Below are 12,630 nucleotides of genomic sequence, written 5' to 3'. Positions count from 1 at the left end.
TCCCTAAAAAATGCAGAAGTTCCAGAAGGTCAGTCTTCATGTAAGTGGATGTTTTAAATTCATATGACCTTGGCTCTTTCCTCCCACACTGCCGCAAACAACTGTCTTTCCAGGAATTTATTCATATTTTTCTATTTTTTCTAGCAATCAATCAGACTTTATTTAAAAAGCCCTTTTCATACAAAAAACATGACCCACACAACCACACACTGTCAAATGCCAGTAAGCCAAACTGCCCTGCTTGTTTCTTTCTGTTTTTCTGTTAAAGAATCAGGCTGTGACCTTTATATATTTTATCATATAATAGAGCCCTGGCTTCTGTGCCTCAGAAGTGTTCGGCTGGATGTCTCCATCACATTAAGCGGAGGTGAAACTCTGACTCACCTTTGTAAAGTGTGATTTCTGCCTCTGGCTTTGCATCGGGGGCAACACAGATGACGGAGTACTTCCTGCCCGCCACCCAGTACTGCAGTGTGTCCATCTCAAAGTATGGCTGGGAGGGAGGAACTGCATCAGAGGGACAGAAGTTCATGTTTCATATTGGTCACAGCACTCACATATTATTTATCATATACAATCTTATTCAAGTGCTGCCCAGTGGCCGAGTGGTTAAGGCACAGCACACGTATGCCAGGCCGCAGTGTTGTGAGTTTGATTCCAGACTCCGACATTGCTCTGCATGTCCACCCGCCTCTCATCCCCCATTTCACGCTCACCTTGTCTAATAAAGCCTCTGGGCTCAAAATAAATAAATAAAAATTGAGTTCAAATATGCAGCTGCTATCACAGACGAAGGGGTGTCACGCTGTCAGCTTTTGAGTGATTTACTACAGTTTGCTTTGCTGTTGTGTCGAGTTAGAATACAAATTGTGGACATGAAGAGCATACCGCGTTGAAATAGTGATGAAGCTGAACCAATGCTAGTCTATCACAACAAACAACAAGCTCTGCTCTCTTCAGATCAGCCCCAAGCTAAATATCTGCTTTCTTGACTGATCAAAGCCATCTTTCCTCTGTTCTTCTCCACTATCCTTTTATCTGACCATAAATAGGAATTCCAGCGAGAGGAAAAAGCTTTTAGCAAAAGGGACTAAAAACTATTTGGCAGAAAATTATAAAATCTGTCAATGGTTATATCATCAAAGAGCTGTCTGTAGATGTGAAAGCCACTCTTTATCAAGACGAGAAGGTCAATACAGTTAGTAAAACAAAACCCGATTGTTTGTTTTGTACCAGCATTTAGCAAGCGGGGAGATCAGAAAGTATGCTCACTGTTCAGATTTGTTTGCTTCTATCAGAATACAAGTGCAAAGGCTGTGGAAACGTGGGAGTTGGGCAGTGCTGCAGGAGGAGGACGGCAGATGACAGACAGTGAATGTTGGAGAGCAGGTGCCACAGTTTCAGATGAATTCTGTGACCACTTCCCTGCAAATGCCAGAGCCTAATCGTGAAGTCAAACCTGCCATAAAAGCTGCGCGTGTCAGTTATGTTTTCTCCCTCACCACAGGGAGGCGCTGTTGCTGTGGGCAGTGTCGCGTCTTGGCTCCAGCCTGGTATTGAGACAGATGAGATGTGGCTGCAGCTTCGAACTGATTTAAAAGAAGCAATTGAATCTGTGTGGACTGTGATGGCTTACCCAGAAGCGCACGGTGCAATAATGAGATGCATTTGTTTGTTTTCCCCCCTCTTCCCTGGGAAGATGACTGGGCCATGCATCTATTGACAGCCTCTGCACTCTCAATCTACTCCGCCGCACGCTTTGCTCAAGCGCATCACTTGTTGTGCAGAAAGAATGAACAGCAGCCAACTAATGTTAAAATAAGAATAATGATGTGTTTCTAAATGAGACATGCAGGTATCTCATATTTTCCTTCCATTTGTTATGCCGGCCTATTCTTCTAATCTCTTGTTCACTCCATCATCGCTCTCCCTGCCATCCCTCTTGACCACTGCGGTTAGACTGCAGAAATGTGGAGGTAAGACTGGAGCTACAGCCCCACATCCATCACATCCACTCAGCCAAGGCACGTGACCCAATCAGCCCGAGCAGGAGGAGCACACTAATGCGACAGATTCAGGAGTAGATCATGTGGGAAGTTCAAATCGCATTCTCTCTACACTGTCACACAATTCTCTTGATTAACTCTTTCTCTCCCGGCTACGTGTTTTACCTTTCACACCTGCTTTTACAGCTTTTGATTCACACTCAGTCTTTTTCTGGCTTTGAGCAGCCAAGATTACAATACATATATCGCACCTAAATAAGCACATTTCACTCTTAGAGTTCAGATGAGGAACTATGAGCTGCAATATTCTATTCATGAGTCAAATTCTATTCAATTTAAATGAGATATTTCCACATGCAAACATACATCACCAGAAAATGATGGTTTTGTTGTTAAACTGAAGGTTGTCACGAGTGTGATTTGTGAGGATTTCTATTTCTTCATGCAAAGAAAATGGTGGTCTCAATCTGTTGAGAGTGTTTTTGCATGTATTTACCAAACCCCAATTCTGTAGAATGTAGCTTGTGTTATGTTTATTCTTTGCTATTGCTGCTTTGCTTATTTGGTATAACCCTTTTGCCCATTGAAACAATTCAATCCTAATTGTTCTCTTCTTTTGGGTTTGTTCTTGTTTTAAACTTGAAAGCAGTGGTATAGTCTGATTTTAGACCTTTTCCCATGATCTTAGTTTAGACCTGCCCAGTAGCACTTTTGTAGGTGGTACTTGTATTACATTTGTGAACCACTGGTTCAGTCGATTACTTGACGGACCATATATATTTGTATTAGTCGACTAATATTTAGACTTGTTTATTGCCATTATAAGGATTTACATGGACCAAAGCATTGAGAAGAATGCATGGAGTGAGTTAGCTGGAGGTTTGGGAGTGACTTAACGGTTTAATCAGCCTTTTGACTTATGAAGTTTGTTGTTGTTTGATACTATCTGTTGCAGTTTTTTGGCAGCCTGGGTTCTGAGTGGCTAGTACTCTCTCCTCACAGAGGGTTCTGCCCTGGCCTTTCTGTGTGGAGTTTGCAGTTTGCATGTTTCTCTGTGTCTGGCAGGGTTTTCGTTGAGCTCAGGTTTCCCAATAGGTGAGATTTTCCAGTGAAGGTCTTGACCAAGACTTGGTGAACATCTGGAGATGCGACCGCAGGCGCTGCAGCCATCACTGCTCCTGACAGCATTGAAGGAGACAGATGCAGAGAATACATTTCTCTTCTGGGACAATAAATGCTAATCTAATATTATGTTTTGCATAAGATCTGAATTATTTTTAGACCATTTGTCAGCACATGCCATGTTTTTGTTGATATATTATAAACATATTAGTAATAGCCAGATGTCCACTTTTACTAAAGGCCAATACACTAATTATTCTTGGCTGGAAAATATCTTCAAAATACACTTACACTTTTGTTTTGTTTTTAGATTTTACATCAAAATACAAAGTGCATAACAGTGACTCATTTGTTTCATAATCAGACCCAGAACAGACATTGGTGTGTGCACTGACAAAGACTGTAATACCAAGCTGATTTTGTGGAAAGGATTTACACCCGGAGGGTATGCGTGTCTATGAGAAACTTGTTATGCTAAATTAAGAATATAATGGAGGGAAAAAGGATTAGACCTCAAGAGACCTAATACACAGACGCCATTGATTTTTTTATGTGGCAGAAAAGTGCACATTTCTGAAATCTGCACATATGCATTCATCACGACGGCGTAGGTCTCAGGTGTGTGATCTCTGGCGATGAAAGCCCCTCCGTCTGGGTTAGAAGTGGAGCAGGTGTCGAGGACAGAAATAAGAACCGCCCATTCCCGCCTCCCTCTCTCTTTACCTCTCTTACCTTTTGTTTTTGTGTCCATTAAATTACAGTTAGACTCCCATTTCAAAGCAGCCCTCTCCCAATGGCCATTACAGTCACACAAAAGATGTCAAGAGCAAACTGAAGCTACTAAATTTAGCTTAATAAGATTTTAAGATTATGCAGAGTTCAAATTATGAACAAGGAGGAGTCCTATTAGTGAGTCTAGTTTCACTTTTACAGCTTTTGCCTTGTTGGCCCTTTCACCATTAATCAGTAATGAGACCAGCGCTCACTCCTTTTTAACACGCCCTCCTCTGACTTGGTCACATTACTACGCAACTGTCAGAATTTCTCCCAAGAACAAAGACACAAAAGAAGACGCTTATGTGCCCCCCATTTATAAGTTTCTTCATTATTCATAACAAGGAATTGCAAAAAGGAGGGCTCATTTTATACTCTTCAAGTGCTGAACTCACTAGCTACTGCAGTACGTACCACTGCATCCCTAGGTCCTTTAAAAATGTCCTCCAACCAACAGGACAGATAATAAGTTTATTTCTCTTAAGCAAAAGGGTGACTAACAGCAGCTAAAACCAGAACACATCAAATGAAGGTTTTTCTGAACATTCGCAAAAGGCATGTGCGCGAGTTTTTCATTAATAGGATTAAATGCTAATGGTAAAAACCTCAACTGAATGTGGCAGGTATGCGACAGTGTGGGGTACGTTTCACTAGAGGGGTTGTGGGGGGGTAGAGGTTGTTGTTGGCATGGATTACTCACTGCCACTTGATCTGCCTATTGCGGTAATCCCCTATCTAAGCACTGCAGGAAGGCAAAAACACACAAGAGTTATGTTGCACCAATGAAAATGTCTGACATCTCTTTGTGCAGCCGTAGACGACACTTATTGACATTTTTTGCCTCCATCCCTGCTATTTACTGCCTGTGGTGATCCATCTCGAATTAGCCAGTCATGATACCACTCCCTCTGACCCAAGAATCCAATTATAACAAGCAGCAATCTCTGTTTTGTTTTCATTATATGCGGCCCGGCCTCCCCCTCCTGGCTCCCGCCACTGTATCTCATCATAAAGAGTTTATAGTGTTTTGATTTGATGCAGGGCTTGATGGGATACGGCCATGCTTGACTGGCGAGGGGTGTGGGGGCCTCGGGAGCTGTAGATCGGTGATGGAGGAGTCCGCGGGGAGCTCATCAGAGACTGTGCGCTTCAAAAAAGATACAGACTTTTTTCCCAGTCCCAGTTCAGCACTAACAGGAGATTGAATTCATCTGCTCATTATCAAGCCCGGGATTAGTCATGTAGTCTGTATCAGTTGAGCTGGTGGCGTGGAACAAATGACCCTTCAGAAGAACTCCAGCTCGGGGCATTTCTTCTCAGTCAATCCATAAACTCCTGTGATCCCTTTGTAAGGAAGGAACACAGCTGCAACTGTCCATCTCAAGGAGTAAACAGCTGGAGAACGTTCTCAGTATGCCCGGACGAAAACACCAGCTGAGGACGGACACATGGCTTCTGATGTGGCCATTATCTGAAATACGAAGCACTTGCGGTCTTGACAAATACGACTACAAGTAAACCCTGATGCCACATGGAGACAATTCCCACACGTTTTGACCTTTCCAACAACGCAGACAGCAGCGGTCTTGTTTAAAGTCATCGTGTGGGCAAAAGCCAAACTACAAGGTAAGTAATGTGGGAATTTGGCCTGCTGTGGTTGCAAGTGTACCCCACGGCACGCTACGAGACGTCAAATGCAAGCGTTACCCCCGCACCAGCCGCCAAGACTCCCACGGGCCCCCCTTTTCATGTCAGGAAAAGCTGCTCTCTTCCCAACAGGAGAATACTTTGGCGGCTAGAATCACCACAGCAACCCCCACCTCCCCCTCTCGTCACAAAACCTCACTCCACACTCGCCATAGTGCTAGACTGAAAAGGAGAAATGGTGTGACGGAGAAAATGAAGCGAGGGGGGTGTAAGCAAATGAAGTGTTGGTCTGTGTAAGGAAAAAGGTATCGGGTTCCTTCCCCGCCACATATGGACTCACTCCCACCAGCCGGCGAGCAGGCAGGCTGAGTGAGACAGCGGTTGTTATAAAATGATAACAGGTGGTCCAGTGTAGTCGCTCAATTACCTCCTTTCCAGCTCATGTGCGCGTGGAAGAACTTTTCAATCACGGCTGTTATAATTTCTTCTTGCGCAAGGCAGAGACATGAGGCTCAAGACTGGCAGAGAATTCACCAGATTTTTTTGTATATTACAGCTGGTTAAAGCGTTGGGCCTTGTCGAATGAGGATGGAAATGGCAGCTGAAGCTGTAAAGAATATTTGAATAGTTGCCAGGCTAAATTCTCCTTGGCTTTATTAATTTGAATTATCTTCCACTAATGTTAAGAAATGAGTACATGGCATTTTAAATAAGATGGCCTCCGAATGTTATTATTGTTTGTATTCTATATTCAAGATTTATTCACATTTCACATATTTTCCATGGTGAGAGAGACTAATAAGCATGTATCAGTATTTCATTTGCAAGTCTTGTATGCACAGTAATAAGACAATCAAATTTTAATGAAATATTTTTTCTTACTCAGGACATCGAGCCAAGCCAGGTTGGAAATAATCGGTTCACTGCTTTCAGAGCGACCTGCTTGACAGTTGAAGATGGCGTCATCATCCAGTTGAACATTGTCGATTTGTAGATGATACTGTCCTGCAAAGAAAACACCAAATTGACCAAATTGATATAAAAATGATTTGAGAGCCATGTTTTGTCAACACTTTATTGAATGTAACACGTTTCTCAATTATATAATCACGTTTCTCAATTTCTCATTTATAGCTTCATAATCAAACTTGACAATAAAGTAAAGGTGCATTATTTTTATCCTCATGACTACCGGTATGAATCATTTCCCTCACCTAATTCTCTATTCCTTTTATCGTCTATGCTTGTCTGTACTCATATCAGTGACATTTGTATCAGAGTACATTTTCTGTATGACTAATAAAACTTAATCTAATTTCCAGTGAAGTCTATTAACTGATGCCAGGCCGAGTTGTCCCTATATTCTGACAGTTGCATGCCAGCAGGCTCTGGTTTATTTGATGCCTTGCCATAACCTGTTAGGATTAGTCTCTGCTCAGTGTTTGGTGTTGTTTCTCTGATTTCCTGGCTCACAGATGAACATGTAAAAAATAGTTTCTCAGTCTGACGACCGTGCTGGCCTAAATTGCATTTGTTAAAAAAGAAAAACTGGCAAGATCGTTAGCATCAACTACAATTTTCACACGAAGGTTTGCACGCCGCACCCAGAGACTTGATAATGATTCTTTTTTCTTTTCCGTAAATAGTACTTGATTGAAAATACATTCTCAATGCCCGAGATAGATATTGTTTATCTCAAATGGGAGGTTTTCATGCGTGACTTCTGAAATGTTTACTTTCTGTACTGATTTCCTGTGCCTGAGCTTGTCAACTGAGCATGTTGGCCTACGTATTCTTACATATCTAATAAAGGTCAGACTATTATAACATGTAAAATAAAGTGTTGTGGTATCGTAGATGCTGTGAAATTTCTTGATGATCTTGTAACTGCCTTTAGATGTTAAAGGTTATGTGTGAAATTCTTTCCCACTAATTAAAACCTTAATGGTGTGTTCAGTGATGTGGAGCTGCTAAAGATGTGTTATGGAGTGTGTGTGGGAGCAGATCACTGAATTAACACTGGCAAGTCTATGCTTCTCAACTGCCACAACCTTGGGAATTTTTCATATCAACTGTTAATTGAAAAATGTGCAGCCATTAGACCATATGTAGTTATAGGCACCTATAGTAGAAACACACCTACGCCTATTTGAAAACTCGGTTTTCAAATGCAAAAGCAACATTTAACCTGTTACCATCCACCTATTTCGCCCTGTGCACAATGGTTGGACATACCCAAATGGCATTGCTTATTAAAAGAGGATCTTACAGCCCGCATGCAAGTGTGATGCATCATTTGAAAGCTTAGCCTTAACCCTAACCCTTCTAGTTTCTGCAGATGTGCACATGAACACTGTCAGGGCTTCAGAACTTACACTACAGAAGCCCAAACATAAACAAAACATCCTTTTTTTAGTCTCGCCTGAATATTGTCAATTTGTAATTGTCCTGAGCATGACATATTTCATTGTGTGCATATGCTGTTCACTGCACATGCTGTTTATCTTATTGACAACAACTATGTAAAGTTTCAGATCTCTAGGAACAGGCATTGTGGTGCTTTTGACCTTTTTTGTATCAAAAAGTATATTCAGAACAAGTGATCCAAATATGTGCCAACTGTGCCAAACTGTTTTCTTACAATTTTAGCTCCTCTATGATCATAAAACATACATTTTGATGTTTTGTAGGCCACAAATACCTATTATAACTGCTAAAAACAATGTATGTGAAAATGTGCTAATATGAGTTTACCCATGAATTTCCCATATAGAGGTGAAAGAAATATATATATATATATATATATATAAATATTTTTATTTTATTTTTGTATCGGTATAATAATACATATCTAACAAAATGCGCGTCCAAAAGGCTAATAAAATCAGGAAACGTGATGCGTAAAACCTAGTCGCCTCCTGCCGAAAAATCTGGCTCTTGACTGCTTTACGCATGTGAATACAGGAGGATTCTGTGTGAAGAAGCCCTAAGTCCCGCCCATCATTTGAATGCTAAGCTATGCTTATTGGCTAGAATAATATGTCAATAAAAGTTTTCTACGTCACCGTTAGCATGCGCTATCTCGATGTCAACAGAGGAACCTCGTGCATCGGAAGCTGAGCATTTTTTTTTGCGGAGGCTGTAAAAAAAAAAATGTGGACAGAAAAATTGGATGTTCTCATTGTGTAGCAGTGTAACAGTCTGAAGAAAAGATCGATGCCAAACACCATCTTATAAGTCAAACAGGTCATTTGTTATGGACGGAGAAATGCGCCGGACGAGCGTTCATCGTGAGTATTTTCACAGAAGAAAACTTTGTTTACTTGACATTATATCGAAATTGAATAACTTCAGGAAAAATACAAGTGGATATTGTTTTTCAATGGTTGTTTACGGACAGACAGAGTACAAGGATGTACAGAATTAAAGCCGTTTCGTCCGTCATAAACAGCAAACAGGTAGGACATGCGTTTGTAAAAGTTGAGACTTTCTCACAAACTATTGGCAATTGCTTATTGGGGCAAATTTTTCAATGTAAATCAATGACATGTTTGTTTTGTTGAGAAAATAAGCTTTAAAATGATGTATAACTTGCTGGTATTGACCACATTGACTACAGAACTTTTGTAATTTGGTAACTGCGCTCCGGCGCAGGTGGACGGTAACAGGTTTTAATATGAAGAGTTATTTGACCAGGGTAATTGCTGGTCCCTTGAGCTCTAACCATGAGGAGGATGCTTTTAATGCCATGTCAGAATCAGACTATAGACCTTTAGAGTTAAAAAACAAACAAGACCCAAACATTCTATTATTATTATAAATATCTGAATCTCAATTTTGAATATTCATTAGATGTAAATGTAAATTAAGGTTCAGGTAACTTCATGCCATTTTTACCAGGGAGATAATGACATGATTAGCAAAACATCTAAAGCTACTGTAAGCAAGATGAAATCAACACTGGCCTCTTGAGTGTGTAAAAGCAGCATTCCATGCTTTTTTAAGCGTCAGTAAACATCAGTGAGTGATGCAGACAATCAGTGGAAGCTGGTTCAGTATCAAATGCAGTCAAGTGTCATGTTGAATGAGCTTTTCCAGTGCTCTGTGGAGTGATTGCTTCCCCCATTGTACACTTGGATTCTCTGTAATCCTAAGTGGATGTATTTATTTCTGATTGCATGTAAGCTCAGCTTGCCCTTTTTAGAGTTTATGTTTATTATTTGGATCCTCATTAGTACAGTCAAGTTCTATTCTTTGTGAGGTTCATAAACATGTCAGAATCAGAATGAGAAAAGGTTTATTGCCATTGAACAGTTTGCAAACATAGGAACTTGTTTCAGCGTTAAGGTGCAACATGAAACAATGAATAATAAAATAATAATAATGGCAACATCTATAGAGTCAAATAGGGCATGCATAATTTAAGAATTGACTAATATGTTATGGCTGTAGCAGCCCATTCACTGTCAGTGTAATCCCTCATTCGTCCAGGCGTGTTCCATAGTAGAAAAAGCTTCAGTTGTAGTCATCTGGACTCAGTTTGAAAAAATAGACGTTTCGACTCTCATCCAAGAGTCATTGTCAATAAAAGAATTTAGATCGAGAACTTCGATATTAATACTGTTCTGTGGTAAGACCCGCCCATTGGGCGGAGCCTTCCTGAAGTAGAAAGAGTTGTTTGTTTCAACAGAAACTCCCCCTTGTATCTACCGAGCTAGCCTATTCAGAATTTTAATGGGCTATTAGAATCCTCTTTGTCTTTGTGAGACCCTGGCTCAACCACCCTGAGTACCTGATTAGCATCTAAATGTCCTGGTCCTGGTCCTCTACCTTTCCAGGGGTTCAGTAACCCATTATAAATAACAGGAAGATTAAACCTAAGCCCTCCATTTCTGTTTAAAGAAGGTCTTTCTTTTTTAACAAAAATAGCTTCCTTGACTCCTCTTTCAAACCATCTTTTCTCCCTGCTTAAAACCTTCACCTCACCGTCTTCAAACGAGTGATTAGAGGCTTCAAGATGGAGATGCACGGCGCTCTGTGGTCCTGAACTAGTATTTCTTCTGTGCTGATGAAGGCTGTTTTGTCTCACCTATGTACCGTTCTTTACAGCTTTCTTCACTGCATTGGATCGAATAAACTACATTGCTCTGTTTTTGAGTCGGCAACTTGTCCTTAGGGTGAACCAGTTTTTGTCTTAAAGTGTTTTCTGGTTTAAAATAAACAGGGACTTCGTGTTGTCTAAAAATTCTCTGCAGTTTTTCCGACAGGCCAGACACATAAGGGATAGAAACACCCTTCCTTCTCTGTTCAGTTTCCCTTTTGTGCTGTAGTGGGTGGTTGGAACCAAAGAGCTTTTGGTTCCAACCACCCACTACAGCACAAGCTGGGTGTGATCAGAACCTTACAACACAGAGCTCAAGGTGTGCCCACCAGCTCAGAGGGCAAGAAGAAAGAGGAAAAACATGTCCGAAATGCCCTCTCAGCCTGTGGTTACCCCGCTTGGGCCCTCAACAGAGTGAAGAGAACCAAGAAGCAGGACAAAAGGGAAACTGAACAGAGAAGGAAGGGTGTTTCTATCCCTTATGTGTCTGGCCTGTCGGAAAAACTGCAGAGAATTTTTAGACAACACGAAGTCCCTGTTTATTTTAAACCAGGAAACACTTTAAGACAAAAACTGGTTCACCCAAAGGACAAGTTGCCGACTCAAAAACAGAGCAATGTAGTTTATTCGATCCAATGCAGTGAAGAAAGTTGTAAAGAACGGTACATAGGTGAGACAAAACAGCCTCTACACAAGAGGCTTTATCAGCACAGAAGAAATACTAGTTCAGGACCTCAGAGTGCCGTGCATCTCCATCTTGAAGCCTCTAATCACTCGTTTGAAGACGGTGAGGTGAAGGTTTTAAGCAGGAAGAAAAGATGGTTTGAAAGAGGAGTCAAGGAAGCTATTTTTGTTAAAAAAGAAAGACCTTCTTTAAACAGAAATGGAGGGCTTAGGTTTCATCTTCCTGTTATTTATAATGGGATTCTGAACCCCTGGAAAGGTAGAGGACCAGGACCAGGATATTTAGATGCTAATCAGGTACTCAGGGTGGTTGAGCCAGGGTCTCACTAAGACAAAGAGGTTTCTAATAGCCCATTAAGATTCTGAATAGGCTAGCTCGGTAGATACAAGGGGGGAGTTTCTGTTGAAACAAACAACTCTTTCTACTTCAGGAAGGCTCCTCCCAATGGGTGGGTCTTACCACAGAACAGTATTAATATCGGAGTTCTCGATCTAAATTCTTTTATTGACAATGACTCTTGGATGAGAGTCGAAACGTCTACTTTTTCAAACTGAGTCCAGATGACTACAACTGAAGCTTTTTCTACCAGCCCATTCACTGTATGTTTGTGGTTTGGAGTCATTATTACATGCCGTGTGTATTAGAGGCTTCTTGACTGTTGGTGAACCCTCGTACTGTGACAGTGATGTTGAGTGGTGAACAGATGCTCTTCGTCTACTCTGCCTTGGCTTCTAATTGGCCATTGCATTTTACATTTTGTGACACACTTATAACCGTCTACTTTTCACTGATTTGTTGACACTTGCTTTAATTTCTGCTCTTCTTGGTGACTGTTGACAATCAGAGCACCGCCTCGGCCCAGATGCTTTATGGCTAACGAGTCACCCATTTTATTTAATGTCATTTTTGCATAGTTATTTTCTCTCAATTATGCCACTTTATTAGATATAATTAATGGAACATGCTTTTTTCCTACAGGGCAATTTGACAATTTGATGATTGCTTAGTTTGGTCTAATGCACCAAGATTGATACTGGTATCGAATCTCACCGATTGGCAATACAGAAAAATGTACTGAATTGGGTATCAGCTCCAAAATATTGGTTCAATCGATATCTTGATCCAGAACATATCATGGTGTTTGAGCTTTAATTCAAAGCTGTTCTGTTGTAAAATTAATCAGTTTTGTCACGTTATTTTTGTTTTAAGACAATGAATGCTTTTTTAGTCTCTGCAGTGGTATTGGTTGATATCGGGTATTGGCAGAAGTATTCAAATTAATACGGTATACAATC

General features: G+C 40.8%; 1 protein-coding gene across 1 annotated transcript in view; it reads right to left on the bottom strand.

The window, feature by feature from the left end:
• nphs1 (NPHS1 adhesion molecule, nephrin) overlaps window positions 1-12,630 on the bottom strand; it is a 50,444-nt gene that overhangs the window by 19,660 nt on the left and 18,154 nt on the right. Inside the window, exons 5-6 of the mRNA XM_072461478.1 lie at window positions 6,432-6,554; window positions 385-507 (exon numbers count right to left, since the gene is read on the bottom strand). Coding sequence (XP_072317579.1) covers window positions 385-507; window positions 6,432-6,554 — 246 coding nt within the window. The remainder of the gene's footprint in view (window positions 1-384; window positions 508-6,431; window positions 6,555-12,630) is intronic.

The sequence above is a fragment of the Eucyclogobius newberryi genome, unplaced genomic scaffold (genome assembly GCF_026437365.1).
Source record: "Eucyclogobius newberryi isolate DKJ021-1_F unplaced genomic scaffold, fEucNew1.0.hap1 SCAF_3, whole genome shotgun sequence".
NCBI classification, from domain to species: Eukaryota; Metazoa; Chordata; class Actinopteri; order Gobiiformes; family Gobiidae; genus Eucyclogobius; species Eucyclogobius newberryi.
This window is presented reverse-complemented; position numbering and strand designations above follow the sequence as displayed.